The sequence below is a fragment of the Protomyctophum parallelum genome (assembly GCF_964188405.1).
Source record: "Protomyctophum parallelum genome assembly, chromosome: 3".
In the NCBI taxonomy this organism is placed as follows: domain Eukaryota; kingdom Metazoa; phylum Chordata; class Actinopteri; order Myctophiformes; family Myctophidae; genus Protomyctophum; species Protomyctophum parallelum.
The window spans coordinates 46,672,547-46,691,132 of NC_139698.1; the positions used below are offsets into that span (position 1 = coordinate 46,672,547).

The following is an 18,586-nucleotide window of genomic DNA, read 5'->3' on the forward strand; positions in this document are numbered from 1 at the left end:
GTGTGTACTGTGCGTGCGTGCGTGCGTGCGTGCGTGCTTGCGGAGGGCCTAGGTTGCTACAGCTGTTCCCCCTCGTTGCTCCCCAGTGCCTCCCTTTCTGGTCTCAAGGTGTTTATGTTTCAATCAAAAGAGCCACAGGGCCGTGACCAGCACAGCTCCAACACACCCATATGTGCTCTGCTGGCTTAATGAATCAGACATAAAAATATACACACACACACACACACACACACACATATATACACATGCACGCACATACACACGCGCGCATGCAGGCATGGTTATTACTAGATAGATAGATGGTCGCTGCCCGCACATAATACAAAACTCTGATGCTGGCATTCAAAGCAACCAAAGGTATGGCTCCCCCATATCTTGCAAGTATGATCGAACCCTACAAACCCTCCCGCGCACTCAGATCAGCCAACGCAGGGAAGCTGGAAGTACCCTCACTAAAAACGCCGGGACAACGCTCCACACGTCCCAAACTCTTCTCCCTGCTGGCTCCAAAACTGTGGAATGCACTTCCCATTGCAGTCAGAACTGCAGCATCACTCCCAATCTTCCGCCGTAGTCTGAAAACCCACCTTTTCAGAATCCATCATGGCCCGTAGCACTTACCCTACCCCCTTAGATAGCATTTCTGTAGACGTAGATAGCATTTGATACAGACTTATAGCATGTTATGTAGACAGCACTATAATTGCATTGTATGTAGTCATAGCACATCATAGTACATAAGTATAGCATAGTAGTATAGATGTATAGTTTATATGTATAGTTTCATCATATAGATATTCCACTGTTACTTTCTTAGTTTACGCATGTTTCATGATAAATGTTCTTATGTGATGTATTCCCATGCTTTTTTGTTCTTGCTTAATGTAAGTCGCTCTGGATTAAGAGCGTCTGCTAAATGCCTAAATTGTAAATTGTATGGATTGGTAGCTGTGTGGATGGATGGATGGATGGATGGATGGATTGTAGATAGATGGATGGATAGATGGATAGATTTGTCACAATACATAGACACAATACATTGACACAATACTGCAACATCTCTTGCATTGCTTTAAAAAACAATGGTGGGGTTTCTCACCAAATATTCCCCAATTCCCTCAGTGGCGTCTCTTTGCCATATTCTTTTATCCGTGGGTCGGGGCTCCGGAGGAGGGTCCATGTGTGTTGTCTATAGGAAGCTGACACGATATCCCAACCTCCCTCCCGTGGAGGAAAGGGAACACTATGCCTCTCTCTATGCCGCTTTGTTTCCATGGCGATGTTGATGAGCCGGGCGACCTTTTGTTCACCGCCGACCGTGTTTTAGGCCTGCAAGTTTTTACAATTCATAATAAATTAAAAAGTGTTGAAATCAATCTGAGCTTAGGAGATTGAATAAATCTCCCCTCAGTGAGAAAGGGCGGGTGAGGCGTTTGGGTGGGGGGGGGGGGACAATGAGGCGGAAAAAGAGACTGCGTCAGGGGTAATGCTCATATTGGCTGACACTAGGGAAAAGCGGCTTTTAAAGTGTTTAGCTTTAATTTCATTCAGGAGTGACATAATTGATTTTAATGAGATGTTTATAGAGTGAAGTGGCAGTGTTGCTAAATCATTTGCTAGGGGATCCTGACGGGCTACTGAGCCTCTCCCCAGGAAGAGAGAGAGACACACACACACTCACACACACACACACGCACAAAGGCACACACTCGCACAAACACACACGCACGCAGGCACGCTCGCAGGCACGCTCGCACGCTCTCTCTCTCTCTCACTCTCTCTCTCTCCGGATGAAGGCAGTCTGAATACATTTGCGTGCACATTCTGATTAAAATGGCTTATTCTTGGTTTGTTGCCATAGGGTTAGGGGTTGATGGATGATGGTGAATATAGTATATTTTACCATACTTGTCCTCAAATACCTCATTGTTTTAGGTTTTCTCGGCTTTAGCATTTACACAGAGACACTGAAGTGATTGAAAACGCTGTCGTGAGCGTGCCAGGTGGCGGTGAGACGCGCTGCCAGATAGACCCAAGGGGCCAGCTAGGCATTCCAATGTTGAAGCGCTGGGCCCTAGTGGTAAGAGGAAGGACTGCAGGCGGACCCGTGGATTCTTGACGAGGAAACCCCGTGCAACCGAGCGCTCAATGTTAAAGCCCAGCTGCACTTCCGCATTTGGACACCAAAATTTGGTGTCCAAATGCTGAATCGGCGAAAAAATGCGGAAATAGACGGTACTTCCGGCAGCCTTCCGGGTGCTTCAAAACGCCACTGAGCAACTTCCACTGACATGAATAGCGGTTTAGTCTCTATCCTTTTAATACTCTATGGATAGACCTCGGTCACGCACGAGTAGAGCCACTTCCGTCCTACTTCCTATCACAGCGGTTTGCATCGATGCAATAGCATACGCAGCGTGAGCCGACATGATATAGCATGTGTTTTCCCGTTTCCCCCGTATATATTGCATGTTTGCACGGAGTCTCCTTCGAAACATCTCATATTCTATTTTGCCGTCTTCTCCCGCGCACCCCGCCTCACCGTCGCAGCCCTATACATATCCGGCCAACGTGTGCCCTTCGCACTGTATGGGCGGTGCGGCTGACTGACAGGGTGTCGCATTGCTTTCTACGAGGTCCCCGCGGGACGGTTGCATGTGGTTTCTGCATGGCAGCCAGACTGATGCAGAGTGAACATTACACAGCAGCTCCATCTTGCCCTCAGTGCCCAGGCTGAAAGACATGCGGTTGCCACTGTGCAGCTGGCAATCACACCAGCTCTTCCTTCCTCTCCCTCCCAACGCCACCCTCAACACCACGTGCGGCCGTGCAACCCCCAGCATGCACGAAAACACTCCTCGACCTCCTCCAGGTGACACCCTGCCCCGCAATAAATGAACACCTCGTCCGCGGATTATCAACACCTTTATCCCCGCGCAGATTATTAATACCTCGCGCTTGGTTGCGTGAGCGTGCACGTCGCGAATATACTCATGCTCTTAATTGGAGGCATGCGTATATTCATTGACAGTGATTGACTCTGAAGCGTGCTATCATAATGAATGATGTTGCGAGACGTGTTTGTACGGTACATACATACGCGCAGACGCGCACGTGTGCGAGATTTGTCATCGGAGTGTTCTTCTTCTGCGGCCCATTACCCAGTGGTGGAAAGTATAAGTACATTTACTTAAGTACTTATACTTAATATTTTTTTACTTTACTGGATTATTTCCAATTTTAAGTAGCCTGTATACTTTTACTTCTACTATACATCTCATCTTTTACTCAACTACAATTATTTATACATTTCGGCCATTTCAAAATAGACGATCCACAAGCTCACAATGCGTCGCGTTGCGCTTGTAGATCGGCTATTTTCAAAAGATTATTATACCAAATGAGTACTTTCTACTTTGGGTTTTTTAAGACTTATTTCCAGACTAACGGAGTACTCCTATATTGCGGTTTTGATCATTTTTAAGAAATAAAATTGAGTACTTTTCCCACCACTGGTGTGCTGCATATGCGCGGACGGACGTGCCCACGTGCAAGATTGCCGTCTTGAGTGTCATCTTCAGCGGCCCATTACTTTCCGACCTGCCATCTCCAGCCCGGCCTTCAGACGCCCAATCAGGGCCCAAACGGGGGAAATGACAGGTTTGCGAGTGATTTATTCTACAGGACAGCGTTTTCCGACGCGCCCCTTAGGCATGATTTCCATACGACAAATGTGGAGAGCTGTTGTGATTGCTTTTCAATCAAGCGAGACAAACACTAATTAGATTTTTTTCTCTTTTTTTACCGGGTGTGGAATTAGAGCTTTCTTTCGTGGAGCGTGGATGACTGGCACTTCCCTGATAGCTCATGTGATAGCCGTCTCTCGCTCCTCGTGTGAGGGCCCACTGTTTAACCGCCAATTCTTTATTACAGACAGACAGACAGACAGACAGTGCACACGTTTGAGCTTTGAGACTGTTATCAGAGCGTATCAACCCTCTTTTCTTTGCCATTTGTCTAATTCCCTGTGATCAACAGTGGTGGAGGAACTTTACTTGAGTGTTTAGACTTATGTTCCACTACCTCTCAGAAATACCATTTGACTTTTTACTGCACAACTATTTATTTCAAAACTTTACTTACCGGTAGATTAAAGGTATATTCAGTGATTTCACTTAATTCAAATATCACTTATTTTTTTGTTTTGTTGTGATAATCCTCCCTACTATAGAGTGTGCTGGCCATATAAGGAGTTCCTCCCTGTCCCCAGTTAACCCCTGGGGGTCAAAAAACCTTAGGTTTCGTTTTTGACTCTCCTGATTGGACGAAAGGCTGGGTCCCACAGCCAAAAACGAAACCTAAGGTTTTTTGAGTGAAATCACTGAATATACCTTTAATTTTGTTTTACCAAACAGCCAATTAAAACCCATTTTCCGGCCAAAATGGGTCCAAATCACTCGAATAGATACTGGAGGGGCTGTGGAGAACATATTGGGAATCATAGTCATATATTCTTGACATGCCCCAAATTGACACCATTCTGGAGGGAGGTATCTGAAGCATTAAAATAAGTTTTCGGTCCAAACATTGCAGAGGATCCCATATTAATGTTGTTGGGAATGATACCGGAAGGTCTGGAGGGTAGAGCCAAAATATATTTATGTGCTGCTTACAGCGGCCATCAAATGCATTACAATTAAATGGCTAAAACCTGCCCCACCAACATATACTATGTGGGTGGAAAGAATATGGGACATTTACCAGATGGAACAAATTACATATGCCCTGAGGCTTCAACCAAAAGATGGAGTCCTGTACTGCCTTTACTGAGTTAGTAGGTATCGGAATCTTGAGTAACAATTCACCAGATACACCTCCTGGTGCGTTCATATGCTTGCCTCTGCAGTCATGTCTGTATTCAGTATTGTTCACTTCCATTGTTGTTGACATGCACTCTGTTGTTTTTGTCTCTCTGAATAATTGTGGTATTTGATTTCCTTGTTTTATTGTGAATAATTGTAAATGTGAAGTTGTTTGTATGTATAATACATATACATACATCATACATCAAACTTTTGTTAAGGCAACGTCTTGGTCATTGACTTCCCTCGGGCATCTAAAGGCCTGAGGAAAATCCATGCCTTGAATAAAATATAAGTATTCTCTATTGAGCAAGTGAAGAGTCAAGACACTGTGCAGGTTCTTCTATTTTATCTCAACGTCTGTCTGCTGTCCTACCAACGCACATGTCCCTGAGCCATTTTCTGGCTGTGCGAAAGACTTTGGTTTTACTAAAGTTAAGTCATAGTATACTTTCCCATCACTGCGGTGTGATCACTCCTACATCGCTGCTGTAAATTAGGGGCTCATTCCGCTCGTCAGATTTTATGTGGCATGAACATAAATTACCTGGTCTTTCTCTCCCTCCTCCCTTTGTCTGCCTAGCTGTTACTCTGATAGATATGGATAAATCATCAAAACTGCCTTCTAAACCAACACCTTTGCTAGAAAAGAGAAGCTAGATCACCCTCAAAGTGCATGCCTCGCCTGGCATGGCCTGGTTTCCCAGGCTATGCATGCCGAGCACTGGAGATATTACACTGCATTGGAATTGATCTTATGCCAAAAAAGTGCCCCTTTGAACACACATCTACCACACCTTTTAAGCAGAACCACTCCGGGGACAAGGACAATATTAGGCTACTGGCTGAGCAAATCTGCTAAGACGGATGTATACTGAGTTGCGTACCATTGTTGCAAGTCGAAAACAGGCAATCTTTTAATGGCTTGTGGGCTATTGTTGTTGTGTTATAGTAACACAATCCCAGCAGGAAACCTGATCCGGAGTGAGCCCCCCAAAATGGATTTAAAACCTGGATTTAAACTTGGGTGTGTCGGCAAACAAACATCTCTGAGTCAAGATGAATGCTACTGGCCACGGGCGACGTTAGGCCTCTACGTGGTCATTACAGAAATGTGATATGTATTAAGCCATATAAGGCCATTCTGGAATTTTGGCATTGCAGAATGGTATTCCCTTAACTGCATTTAGGAAACAAAAATAGCGATCGTTGCTGTGTAGATACAACTTTACCGACACTGTAGTACAGAAATAGATCTGAAGAAAGGGATAATAGAAACAGATGGATGAGACATCATCCAATAAAAGAAAGAGTAATTCACATGGAGTTTGGAATGTGCAACAAACATTTGACCTTTTCTCATTTGTGTACTCTGTGACCAGCACCTCACCAATATACCTGGTGTGCATTTAATTTTAAATTTTAGATTCGATTTAATTTGAGCCAGAACATGATGTTCTTCACTTGCAGTATGATGTTTTGATGACAACCTAGCCTAGTTATTTGTGCTATGGCTCAGCAACAAACACAGTTCCCACATTAAAGACCCTGCTCTTTGATGGTGAATAATGCTAAACAGCACCGCCATTGGTTTAAAAGATAAGAGCACAGATTCATAACGACACTTTCTATATGGAACCAATCAGCCATGAATAGTTTAGTTTAGTTTATTAGTTAGTTTTCTTTTTCCATACAAAAAAACATTCTTAGTTCATCACAGTTTGTTTTTCTTATTCTGAAAATAAAATGGTATAGACTGAAGCCTAGGCTTATTACGTCTACCCTTTTGTCATTTAACTTAAAATAATAATAAAAAAATATATATATGTATACCCCTTTTACAGGTTTGTAATGTATACCCCTTGTACTGTGTCTTATTTCTACTGAACAATGTACTATTCAAGTAAAAGAATAAAATAAAATAGAATACAGCAGGCATAAGCTAAACGATTGCTCATTCCTAACTAGAGATAAGATTGGAGGTCTGAGATATCATAGGACACAGCCCTTTAATTAGATTGTCTTGATTGATTTGGCTTCTGTAACAGCGCAATACGATTCTCCCTCTGGCATTTGGGGATAAGATAGGACACACACATTTACTTTTCTAATCTCTAAATGAGTCCCCTGGGATTCTATAGTTTTGACCATGCATCCATCATCAGGCTCCCAGAGTCTGTGGCTCTAGTTCAAATCCCTCCTGAAAACTCACTTTTATACAGCTGCCTTTATTCCCCAAATGTTTTAACCTATTGTGTCCTGGTGCATTTTCTGTGTCATGTTTTTCTTTGTCTTTGTTTATGCGTGCTGACGTCTTGTTGTTGTTGTCTTGTCGTTTGGCAGACGGACGCCGCGCTCATGTACGATGCCGTACACGTGGTGGCCGTGGCTGTGCAGCAGTCTCAGCAGATCACCGTCAGCTCGCTGCAGTGCAACCGACACAAGCCCTGGCGCTTTGGGAACCGCTTCATGGCCCTCATCAAGGAGGTAAGGTGGACACTGTATACGTAGCACACTAACGTTATGTTACCACTTAGACTGAAAGCTCTGAGGAAACTGTACAAATGATCAATTCATCAATCATCACAACAGCCTGTGAGTACAGCCTCGTTTGCCTGAACTGTACAGCTGAGCAACGTTATAATGCATACAGCATTGTCATGCTCGTCAACATTATTCACATCCAGCCAACTTATTAGGCTACTTCCTCAGCTCAAAGCTTGTATCAACAGAATCATTATTTCATAGACAGAACAAACACCGGCAGCACGCTGCTGCTTCTCCTGTTCTCCAAAACATACAATGTCTCCTCTCCCACCCACCGACGTCATGTGTTCATTTATCTGCAGCCGTTCCTGCTTTATGAGACATTTCCACCAAGCTTACTGTTCCTATTGTAATATAGAATGTGTAAAGGCACAAACATCAACAATTCCTGAGAGGCACAATCAATGTGTTTTGGTGTGTTCAGACTTTCAGCCTGCCAGTTATAGCCTAATTCAGTTGTACCGTCATTTCAGGACAAAGTAAAGTAATAGTTAAACTGTACAAATATGTGAAGACATTGAGGGTGGGATAATAAGCCTATAGAACCTTGGCAGAGTACCTATGAATAGTGTAACCATGGAGGTAAGTGGAGTGCTGGTAAGCTCGGCCGTATCAAACAGACACCACGTCAACCTTATTTTGATTCTGGTAGTGGGATTCATGATTCTCCCCTATATCTGTCTGTCCGTGTCTGTCTCCATCTCCGCCGTCAAATCAATCTACTGATCAATCTTTCAATCTTCTCTCAGCCCGTTTTTCACTGGACATCCAATTCATGTTATGCACTGGCCACTGGTTGTCAAAGTGCATGGGATCCAGGGACCCCTCAGGTCCCTCAGGCTTCCTTGGAGGTCTAAAATGACCCCAAGACTATAACAATGGTTATCTTTCATAATCAAGGTCCATTACTAGCACCCTTTGACATGGTAGGCTACCATAGGAGAGACAACCGCGGTTGATCAAAATGACAAAATCATTGTACACATTCCCTAATTGTGTAGACGTCTTGTAAAATTAGTAATGCAGGTGTTTAACAATACAAAATGTTAAAGTTTAAGAACCCCTCCACTAACCCTAACCCTAAAAAAAAAGAAATCGTATCAAATGAGGGGCCGTGGCCTATAGTGACTTGCCAGAGAAATGTCATATACATTTATTTATTTTTAATTTCTGGAACCCCATTCAACACTGTAAACGCCTCGGGTGTTAATCTAACCACGCGTCAAACAATCGACGGCAGCGCCGGCGCGTCTCAGGAGCAGAACATACACATAGAGCAGCAGACTAAAGGAAGGAGTCACTGGAGCGTGGCTGTAAGGTGCTGTTATCGGGACGGCGAACATCTCCGTGCCTGGAGCGTCTTCATCAGACAGAGTCGACACGCCAAGGGGTTCTCTCTGCAGTAACATTGGGTTTCTGTCACTCAATCACAGACTGCAGCTATGGGACCCCCTGGAATTCCCTCAAGGACCCCACGTTGAGAACCAGTGATCTAAACGATCAACATTTCATATCTGTCTCTCTCTCTCCGCTCTCTCTCTCTCTCTCTCTCTCCCTCTCTCTCTCTCTCTCTCTCTCTCTCTCTCTCTCTCTCTCTCTCTCTCCCTCTCTCTCTCTCTCTCTCTCTCTCTCTCTCCTTTTCTCTCTCTCCCTGGCTCTGTTTGTTTGTCTCTGCCTCTATCACCCCCCCCCCCTCAGTGTCTGTTTCTGCCTGTCTATTTCTATCTCTATCCATGCCTCTCTCTCTCTCTCTCTCTCTCTCTCTCTCTCTCTCTCTCTCTCTCTCTCTCTCTCTCTCTCTCCATCTGTCTCACTTGCACACATTTCCCTTCAACGTCACACACACACACACACACACACACACACACACACACACACACACACACACACACACACACACACACACACACACACATGGGAGACCAGATGGATGGCGAATGTAAATAAAATACTATGAAGCGAGGCAGTCAAGGACACAGGGAATATACAGAAAGAGGAACTATGTGTCTGCGTATTTATTTATATGGAAATCATTTCTCTAGTACACACATAACGCTCCTCTGGGAGCAGCCATTTTGAACCAAGCCTCCCTCTGTTTGAGTATTAATCATTCATGGAGAATGGGTCTTAAGTTATCTTAATTTCCGGTAATTATTCCTCAGTGTGCTAGATTCGTTGAGAAACTGGGACGGCTAATCTGAAGCGCGCTGTCAGTTAAAATGGGCAGGAATTGGCCGTCCTATATTTAGGGCCCCGCTAAAGCCCTCCCTGTTAGCTGTGCGAGATCACAAGAACGCCGCTAAATCTCATTCTGTCAGCTTTGTGTGGGGGTGGGGTGGGAGGACAGAGTGCTGGTGGCAACAGAGGAACGAGGCGCTGTAAAGATGTGGACATATTTATATAAGATTCACAATAGCTTGCCAGTACATATAATCTCATATCTCATGCCTTTAGCGCGCTCTCTCTCTCTCTCTCTCTCGCTCTCTCTCTCTCTCTCTCACACATACCCTGACACATAGCTGCTGTCGGGCAGAAATTCCATATTGTATCTCATATAATTCAACTTTTTTGTAAATTCTGAGAATGAACGGCTTCATCATGCAACAGCATCACGGTAAATGTATAATATATCGGGGAAAATAGCAGCCTTGCCGCATCCCGAAGCATTGTGAGCTGAGGTAGATTTTTCAAATTGAAGGTGGATCGGTCTGGCTTGGGACTAAATAACAACGACTATGTTAGTTTTTCCGCCCCTTTCCTCAAAAGTAAGATATATGCTCTCTCTCTCTCTCTCTCTCTCTCTCTCTCTCCCTCTCCACTCTCTCATGTGGTTATAACTTATAGCACACTGTGAGTCTGTGACCTGAAGTCCTTTTTAAGTGCACAGAGTCACACCGGGGGAAGAAGCCGAGTGACGAGTCGCCCAGACTTACAGTATACTGTACATCTGTGGTTTTCAACCAGTGGTCCCAACCAAATGGACCATTGTGTAGATCTTTAACTCTTGAGAGTGTAACATGAAACCAAATGGTCCCATGGGTCCAATTATTGTTAAACATATACTGCATTACTTAATTTAATCTCTCCTAATGGTACCAACATCAATAGCCTACAGCATGGAATTATGGACAAAATCTTATCCAACATATTAGACAATATATTCTTTAGTTTTGTGTTTTGAGAAGCTAAATCTCATCAAATGTGGTCTGTGGCTCAATTCCCACATAAATAATGGGCCTTGATGTAAAAAGGGTTGAAAACCACTGCTCAACATCACTGGTCCCCAGACACAGATTTTTTTGTTTATTACATTTCCTACATTGTGTTTTTTGTTTCCTATACATTTTGTAAAACATAAAAAAAATAATAATTAAAATTAAAAAGGTTCAAAACAAATGGAATGATTTTTTCCACTCATTTCAAGAAGGTAAACAAAATAAAAACAAAGATATTCCATACATTAGAAAATAAATGTTTAAGAAGTAGTGAAAATAGCCGATCGATAAGCTCACAAAGTCAGTTTGGGTCCCATGCAGATAAACATTGGATTTGTCTTTTGGGTTTGCGGGAACCACTGCTGTACATGACACTATCTGTACAATCTTCCCATCGCTACTGTATCAGCCCTCCGAAATGTGCTCATATTACAAGAAGTGGGAGGAAGTGGAGTTATTCCGGCACAGTTGGTGCTGGATTGTGATGTCCTGCATCATGTGTCACAGACAAATGGGATCTCTGCAGTTCAAGCTATAGCCTCTACAGAAGATGTGGATACTCCTATGCCCACATTCATAGTATAATTATTGCGAACGCAGTGAGCCACTTACTATGACAGCAAGGGCTGAATGTCTGTGTGTCTGTCCCGCTGTTACACCACCCGCCCGCCACCAGAGGGCGCAGCTGTAGCACACACACACACACACACACAGGGTGCAGCTGTAGCACACACACACACACACACACAGGGCGCAGCTGTAGCACACACACACACACAACCACACACACACGAGCTGCGTTCGCTTCACGCGTTTGCGCGTCTTACTTGTACTAGTAAGTAAGCTGCCTCACACAACAGAAATGAGAAGGCAACAGTATTGCCTTCTCATTTCTGTTGTGTGAGACAGTTTGGTGACAAATATCCTATCCTTATTTTTCAGGACACTATCTTTGCTCTCTCCATTATAAGTACATGTTATCTTAGATGTGCTGAAAGACGTCAGTACAGGGGCTTGAACTCATGACCACATTATGTCTCAAGGTAACCCCCAGTCCGTGGCAGACATGTTTTCAGTAGTATAGCGCTATGCTGCCATACAGAATTCTGCATTTGGTACTATTTGCACAGGATAGCACCACTCAAGGACATTCAATATTTTGTGATGGTTTCCGTCAATTTGCTGCATACTAAAAGGAATCTAAATCAATTTTCTTGATTATAATCATCATAGCACTAATCCACAGCGCCAGCTCTGCAGCATTTTTCAAACAAATAAAAGGCTGAAAGTAGCAAAGATCTGACCTTGATGAACACACTTTACTGTAGTAATTATTTTTTACATTCTTGGGATAAACAAAATACTTTATCGGATGTTACCACATTTCAGTCCCTTCAGTCACATATTTGTCACTTTTTGACAATTTTCTCCTGTAATTGTATTTGGTGCAGATTCTTCTACTGTGCCATTTCACATACCTGCCATACCTGTTATATTTCTTTTAAAAAATAAAGAAAGAAATCCCCCACACCTCAAGGACACATCTCCTCAGTAAAAGTTTTCCACGCCATGTGCCAGTTCACCTTCAGAAGAAACGTGAGGTACACAGTAAAATAAGAAACGTGAGGTACACATGCAGTAAAACCCAGAGTCTTAATTGAACTCTTAGAGTGCACTGAAAGGGATCCCGAACACGGTCCATTTTCATTTTATTTCTTCTGTGTGTGTGCAATTCTCAGAGAGTTCATGTAACACATACTATTCATCCACGCCTTTACTCAGTCTCAGAGGTTGCCCCAACTGAACGGAGCTTTAGATGTAGGACACCAATCTCTGTTCTCAAACTTTCTGCGTCAGTGAACACAGTTTCTGTGCCTCTCCTCTGTGAGTCACTTTCTAGATCTGGGCCTCCTTCTCAGCGTCTATAGTCTGTTATAGAAGCCACCGCATTCCTCCCACGGGGCCAGTTATAGACGTCGGCCACGCCTGGGAAACGCTCCTCCACAAGGCTTTTGCTTTTGGACACTTTCATGCAAGACTGTCCCCCACATTATTAAACCGCTCCACGTCTGTACAGTGTGGGCAATAAAACGGCTTGCGCTTATGAAAACGTTCAAATGCATAGTTATCCGTGTACTGGAGAAGACATTGGGAATGTCATATTTGCCTTTGTACTGATATTGGAATTTCTCTCTCTCTCTCTCTCTCTCTCTCTCTCTCTCTCTCTCTCTCTCCCCCCCCCCCCCCTCAGGCCCACTGGGATGGCCTGACAGGCAGGATCACTTTCAACAGGACCAATGGTTTAAGAACTGACTTTGACCTGGATGTCATCAGTCTGAAAGAGGAGGGATTGGAGAAGGTAGTGTTATTGTGTGTGTGTGTGTGTGTGTGTGTGTGTGTGTGTGTGTGTGTGTGTGTGTGTGTGTGTGTGTGTGTGTGTGTGTGTGTGTGTGTGTGTGTGTGTGTGTGTGTGTGTGTGTGTGTGTGTGTGTGTGTGTGTGTGTGTGTGTGTGTGTGTGTGCGCGCGCACTATACATCTGTGGCCAGAAATAGGATCTCTAGTTTAGCGGTCACTTAGCATAGCACTCACAATTCATCTTTGAGGAAGGAAGGAAATATTCCCAGCTAACGCGCCACAGAGATACAATCTCTGTGTGTCTCACACACACACACACACACACACACACACACACACACACACACACACACACACACAATCATGCGCACATCACATGTCCTTATGTTCCCCAGTGTGTGTGTGTGTGTGTCTCCGCAGTGCCTGACCTCTCGTATGCGAGCTGCGTGTGTCTACTCTGCACCACCATGAATAATTTACTCTATTAATAAAAACCCCTTCAGAAGCCCTCCAGCCTCATGAAGGCTGAATTAAAGAGTTGATTTGCAATTACTAGGCTCATCTCAGGATGTGGGAGGAGCCCCGAGGAGGCTGTTTGTGATCCTGCTAGTGATGCTGGTTGGAGGGGGCGGAAGGCTGGTGGGCCGTGTTGCCATGTCTGCTTCCTTTAAGCCACTCTGGGATTGGTTTCCCTATAAAGTTGTCTTGTAAAATGTAGTAACGGCAGGGTTTCTTATTTTGGGGGGTGGTGTGGGTCTTTTTAAAAGTGCGTAGTTGCTTATTTGGGCTTGCTTCCTAAATATTGTTAAAATCGTCATGTTCCCCTGGCCAGCCGGGGCGCCTGATGGAGGGGAAAGGAACTGGTTGGAATAACGTGTTCCTTCCACACGCTACGTCCAACCAGGGAAACTCCCCCTGTCAGGTGTAAAGGAGCAACTTGGACACTCAGGCATGAAGGAAGCATGAGTTCAAGTCTGTTGCTCTCCTCATGTCCCCCATATATGGGGACTAGGTTGGCGGAGGGTGTGTAGAGCCCAGGATCACATTAGATAATTGACACATGGGTGAAAAATGGGTTACAAAATCATGGGATAAATCATGCGATGCGTTGTGAGTTTGTAGATTGGCTATCATCAAATAAATAATCAATGCTGAACCTATATCTCCTGTTTCTGTCGCATGAGGCTTGATCTATACAAGCATATCCCCTGCAGGCATGACACTGTAGCATGTCACTGCAGGGTTTACCCCCATTCCAACCCTTGACGCGGGGAGGGGAGGCATTGGGTCCCCTTTTTATAGTCTTTGGGATTACGCGGCCAGGGAATTGAACCTGACCTCCCAGTCTCAGGGCGGACAGTCTAACCATAAGGCCACTGAGCTGGTTATTTTCAAAGAGCTGATGTACAGTATATATACCATAGGCGTAGGGCCTATAGTTGCTTCTTCTTCTGGGCTTGTTCTCATAGACCTGGTTGCTTGTTTCTCTCGCAACATCTGGCAACACTGTTGGTGGGACTGCTGAGACTCGGATGGGAGAGAGAGAGAGAGAGAGAGAGAGAGAGAGAAAGAGAGAAAGAGAGAGAGTTGAGAAAGGACAGGGGGAGCCTGGGGGCAACGTTCCGTTCTGTCCTCTCATCCGCTCTCGATCCACGCTCCCCCCCCACCCCCACCCCCACCCCACCACAAGGCCTCTGCTCTCTCTCTCCCCGACACAGTCAGGGGGGTAGGGTTGTGTCCTCCATCACATGGTGTCTTGGGGGCGCCTCAGCACCATCAGCAAGCAGCCGCTGACGGTGTTGGGAGTTCACACGGCTGTCAAGTGTGACCTGAGGGGTGCTGCTGTATACATTGTGTGTGTGTGTGTGTGTGTGTGTGTGTGTGTGTGTGTGTGTGTGTGTGTGTGTGTGCGTGTGCGTTACTGCATTGCCTTACTCACGGCATTAGTGCACGAAAGGGTGCTGCGTCTGCTCCTGCCGCGCCACATTCCTGCATGCTTAAATGACCGTACGTAGCATCATCACACTGCAGAGACTGACAGTATATATATTGCATGTTTACTGTATTATTTGACACCACTGTCCAACCATTTTTCCCAAAGTGTTAAAACTTATAGAAGCTTTATATTCTCTGCCCCTCATGGCTGATATATCTCTGTCGATGTCAAGAAGACATTTTGAATTTGAATTTACTTCAATTATAATGATGCAAAAACAAAACAGCAATGTATAGCGATGACAGGACTGACACTGTGGTGGAAGACACTTGAAATGGAATCCAGTGGAACGCAGTAGTAGTGACTGCAGTAGTGTCATACATTGTGAGTTGGGATAAACATACAACACTGGACTTGACAGGTTTTCCCACCAACCGTGAACAGCTTAATTAATTAATTTGGGTTCGACCCCTGGTTATTTTTTCAGATCGGAACCTGGGACCCTCCTAGCGGCCTGAACATGACCGACAACCAGAAGGGGAAGACATCCAACGTGTCGGATTCCTTAGCAAACCGATCGCTGGTCGTCTCCACTATACTGGTAGGCTATTCTCTCTCCCTTTCACCATGCAAAACAGTGATCACATTATTATTTAGCACACCGGAAATAGCTGATATGTAAGCTCACCGCTCGTAGATCTGCTATTTTGTGTGGCACAGCCATGCGATGGAGTTTAAGCATTATAGTTAAATAAATGAAATTGCATGCAGAGGAGCCTTATGTGAGAGCAATTATGGAAGGCTTAGGACAGCTCTCAGCTTTAATTGACTCCCTCAAAAGGTGTCATTATTTTCAGCTGTTCCCTCTTGAAAACCCTCCAGTGCCTCCTCGCCTGGAGTCTGACGGGCTGTCTTTTCCCCCAACACTTTCCCGGGATGATGCTCTGTGACTAGCTCCAACTGGAGTCGCCCCAAAGCACCAGTGCTCTCCCAAATTGCCAGCCCGCCACTTCCCCACTAAGGAGGACTCTTCTGCAATTTGCTGGGCTACAGAATCGAATGGGGGCAAATTGACTGATTGATTGTCCAATAAGATTTCATGGTTTGCGGCTCTCTTTGCCAGCCTGGTTTCTTTCTGATACTGTCTCTAATGCCAGTGGTGCAGGACCAAAACCATGAAGGCTGTGACCAAAATCACTCAATACTCACAGTATATAGGTCTAGTGTTTAACTTTACACCATTTTGTAATGGTGTCCGAATGTATAGTGATGAACTATTATATCTTAATAGTGGACTCATCTTATTCCACAATGCATTGTGAAAAGTTTTACAAATTTAACTTTGAGTTTAGAGAGAACATGACAGACCGGCCACGTGATGTCCATGATCCACATTGAGGACACACCCCTCCATATGGATCCCGAGATCCACAGCTCTTATAGGGAGTAGTGAAAGAGCGGATGATTTTCTCACACAGTTGAAGGAATTCAAGTGGAACTCTGGGTAGAAAACAATTAATGTAAAAATCCTCTTTACGTCCAAAATGACTGTGAACATGTTTGAACCTCACCCACGCACAATTATTTCGCACGCACGCAGTTGCTTGATTACATTATTTACGGATAATGTGAGGCATTGCGTCAAAATGGGGATTCTTCTGGAAACGGCGAGGGAATTAAAAGCATTTATGATCCTGTTATTGAGAAGCCGAGCGGAAAAAACGACAAAGATGAAGTAAATTGCGGGTTGTCGTTATTATACTTATTCCAGGCCCGGGTTTCCTCTGTGCGTGCTGCGCCATGATTGGATTGCAGTTATTAGTTAAGACTAGGTACCGCTATAATTGCCGTATCAGGATTGAGTCATGGGGAGATCTGTGATGGCTGTGAGCAGGGTGGAAGGAGGAGGGTGGGCTGACAATAATTGGGTTTGTTACATTTGATTGATGCACACTTTCATCCAGCTTCTCGTCATTTCTTTCCGAGGGATTATGCACCATAAAACATGATGTAATTACCGCCAAGATCTTGGGCCTATCAACAGTTTATCTACTTTGGAGATCGCTTTCCTTAGCGTTGCACTGGTGGAGTGTACCTCTAGGCCAGTGATTTTAAGGACTCTCTTGTTTTGAAACTGTTGTATCCGCCCCCTTTAATCTCTGGGATGCCAATCCACAGTGTTAATTTAATCCTGAGTTGACTATGAGTCATTTAACTGGGGACCACCAACTGGGTCCCGGCCTAGCCTGGGTCCACATTCCACATAGAAGAATTGTTATTTTGATCAGAATTTGCCTGATATCTCTCCTATGGTACCAACATCAATACAGCAAGGAATTGTGAACACAATCTTATCCAACGATAACAACATATACAGAGGGTATGCGCATGCAAGTGAGTGGCAAATCGAGTGAGTTTAACGTTGTTTAATGACGTTTAATGGAATCAGGACTTTTCTGTTTGGATGTAGTAGGCGGTCAAGGCCGGAAAGTAGTTTTTTGCCACTCAGTAGTGCATAACTTACTGTACTGTACAGTACTGCATAACTTCCGCAAGTTCCGGGTATGATGATGATGTCACGCGCATACCCTCCGTGGCTCAAATGCTGAATAAATAATGGACATTATAGACATTTAGCCTGTATGGCTTTAGGCTGCGTCCTTTTGCAGCTTGCCTATAATGACAGTTTGCCTAGCAGTGTGATGCTGCTGCTGCGGTTGCTGCTGTGGACTACAGTGTGGAAATATTGCTCATTAGAGGCAAAAAGTACATGTTGCGCCCTCTTCCCCTCTTCATCGGGGGCTTTTTGCCAGTAGGTGTTTAGCCATGTTTGACATGACAAGCAGCTAATTGAAAGAGAATTCAGAATGTGACTTTTATTTACTCCCCCTTGTGATCTATCAGCAGACGGTTAAGTATCACTATGACTGTAACTGGTACAAAACTCTGCTCTCGCGCTCTCTAGGGGGGCCTGTGGGGATCAAAAGAGTCACCACTGAGAAACGAGAGCGAGGCAGGGTGTGTGTGTGTGTGTGTGTGTGTGTGTGTGTGTGTGCCCATAGAGTGTGCCTGAGTGAGCTTGTGTGTGGATTTGAGATAGAGAGATAGAAGACAAAAGCAAAAGACACACAGGGAACATGCATGGCAATGAATGACTGGTATTCCATTTTAAATTGGATACAGGGTTTCCTTCTGGCTGTTCAGGGGGAAAAGGCTTCCGGGGGGCTCTAGGAAAACGCAAACAAGCCGTCGCTGGGGCTCGCACGTCTCCCAAAACGCGTGACACGTTCGCGGCAGAGACAGATGTGCAAAATGCATTAATTAGATCACACTGACAAATAAGCACTGTAAAGGATCATTAAGCTAAATGCTGCCGCAGTCGAACATATGTTGCTGGTGCAACATCATATCCTGTTGATTATCTGCTGTATGATCACCCTCATCCTTCTAACACGCCTCTACAAAACGTCTATAACCCATCAACTGTTCATCTGCAAGACATTAGCGGTGTGATTGAAACGAGGAACAGCCTGCAGATCATATTTCTCACCACTGCTCCTGGTATAATAGCGCTGCCAAACGATATACAAGAAAGGGCTGAATGATGTATGGATTATCCCGCTATTGAGATTTGTATTAACTAGCAAGGCTTTATCTTGCACGCATGGAG

General features: G+C 44.6%; 1 protein-coding gene across 1 annotated transcript in view; it reads left to right on the forward strand.

The window, feature by feature from the left end:
- Positions 1 to 18,586, forward strand: part of LOC310855490 (glutamate receptor ionotropic, kainate 2) — a 174,016-nt gene that overhangs the window by 98,541 nt on the left and 56,889 nt on the right. The window contains exons 7-9 of the mRNA XM_083760510.1: positions 7,206 to 7,349; positions 12,876 to 12,983; positions 15,404 to 15,517. Coding sequence (XP_083616636.1) covers positions 7,206 to 7,349; positions 12,876 to 12,983; positions 15,404 to 15,517 — 366 coding nt within the window. The remainder of the gene's footprint in view (positions 1 to 7,205; positions 7,350 to 12,875; positions 12,984 to 15,403; positions 15,518 to 18,586) is intronic.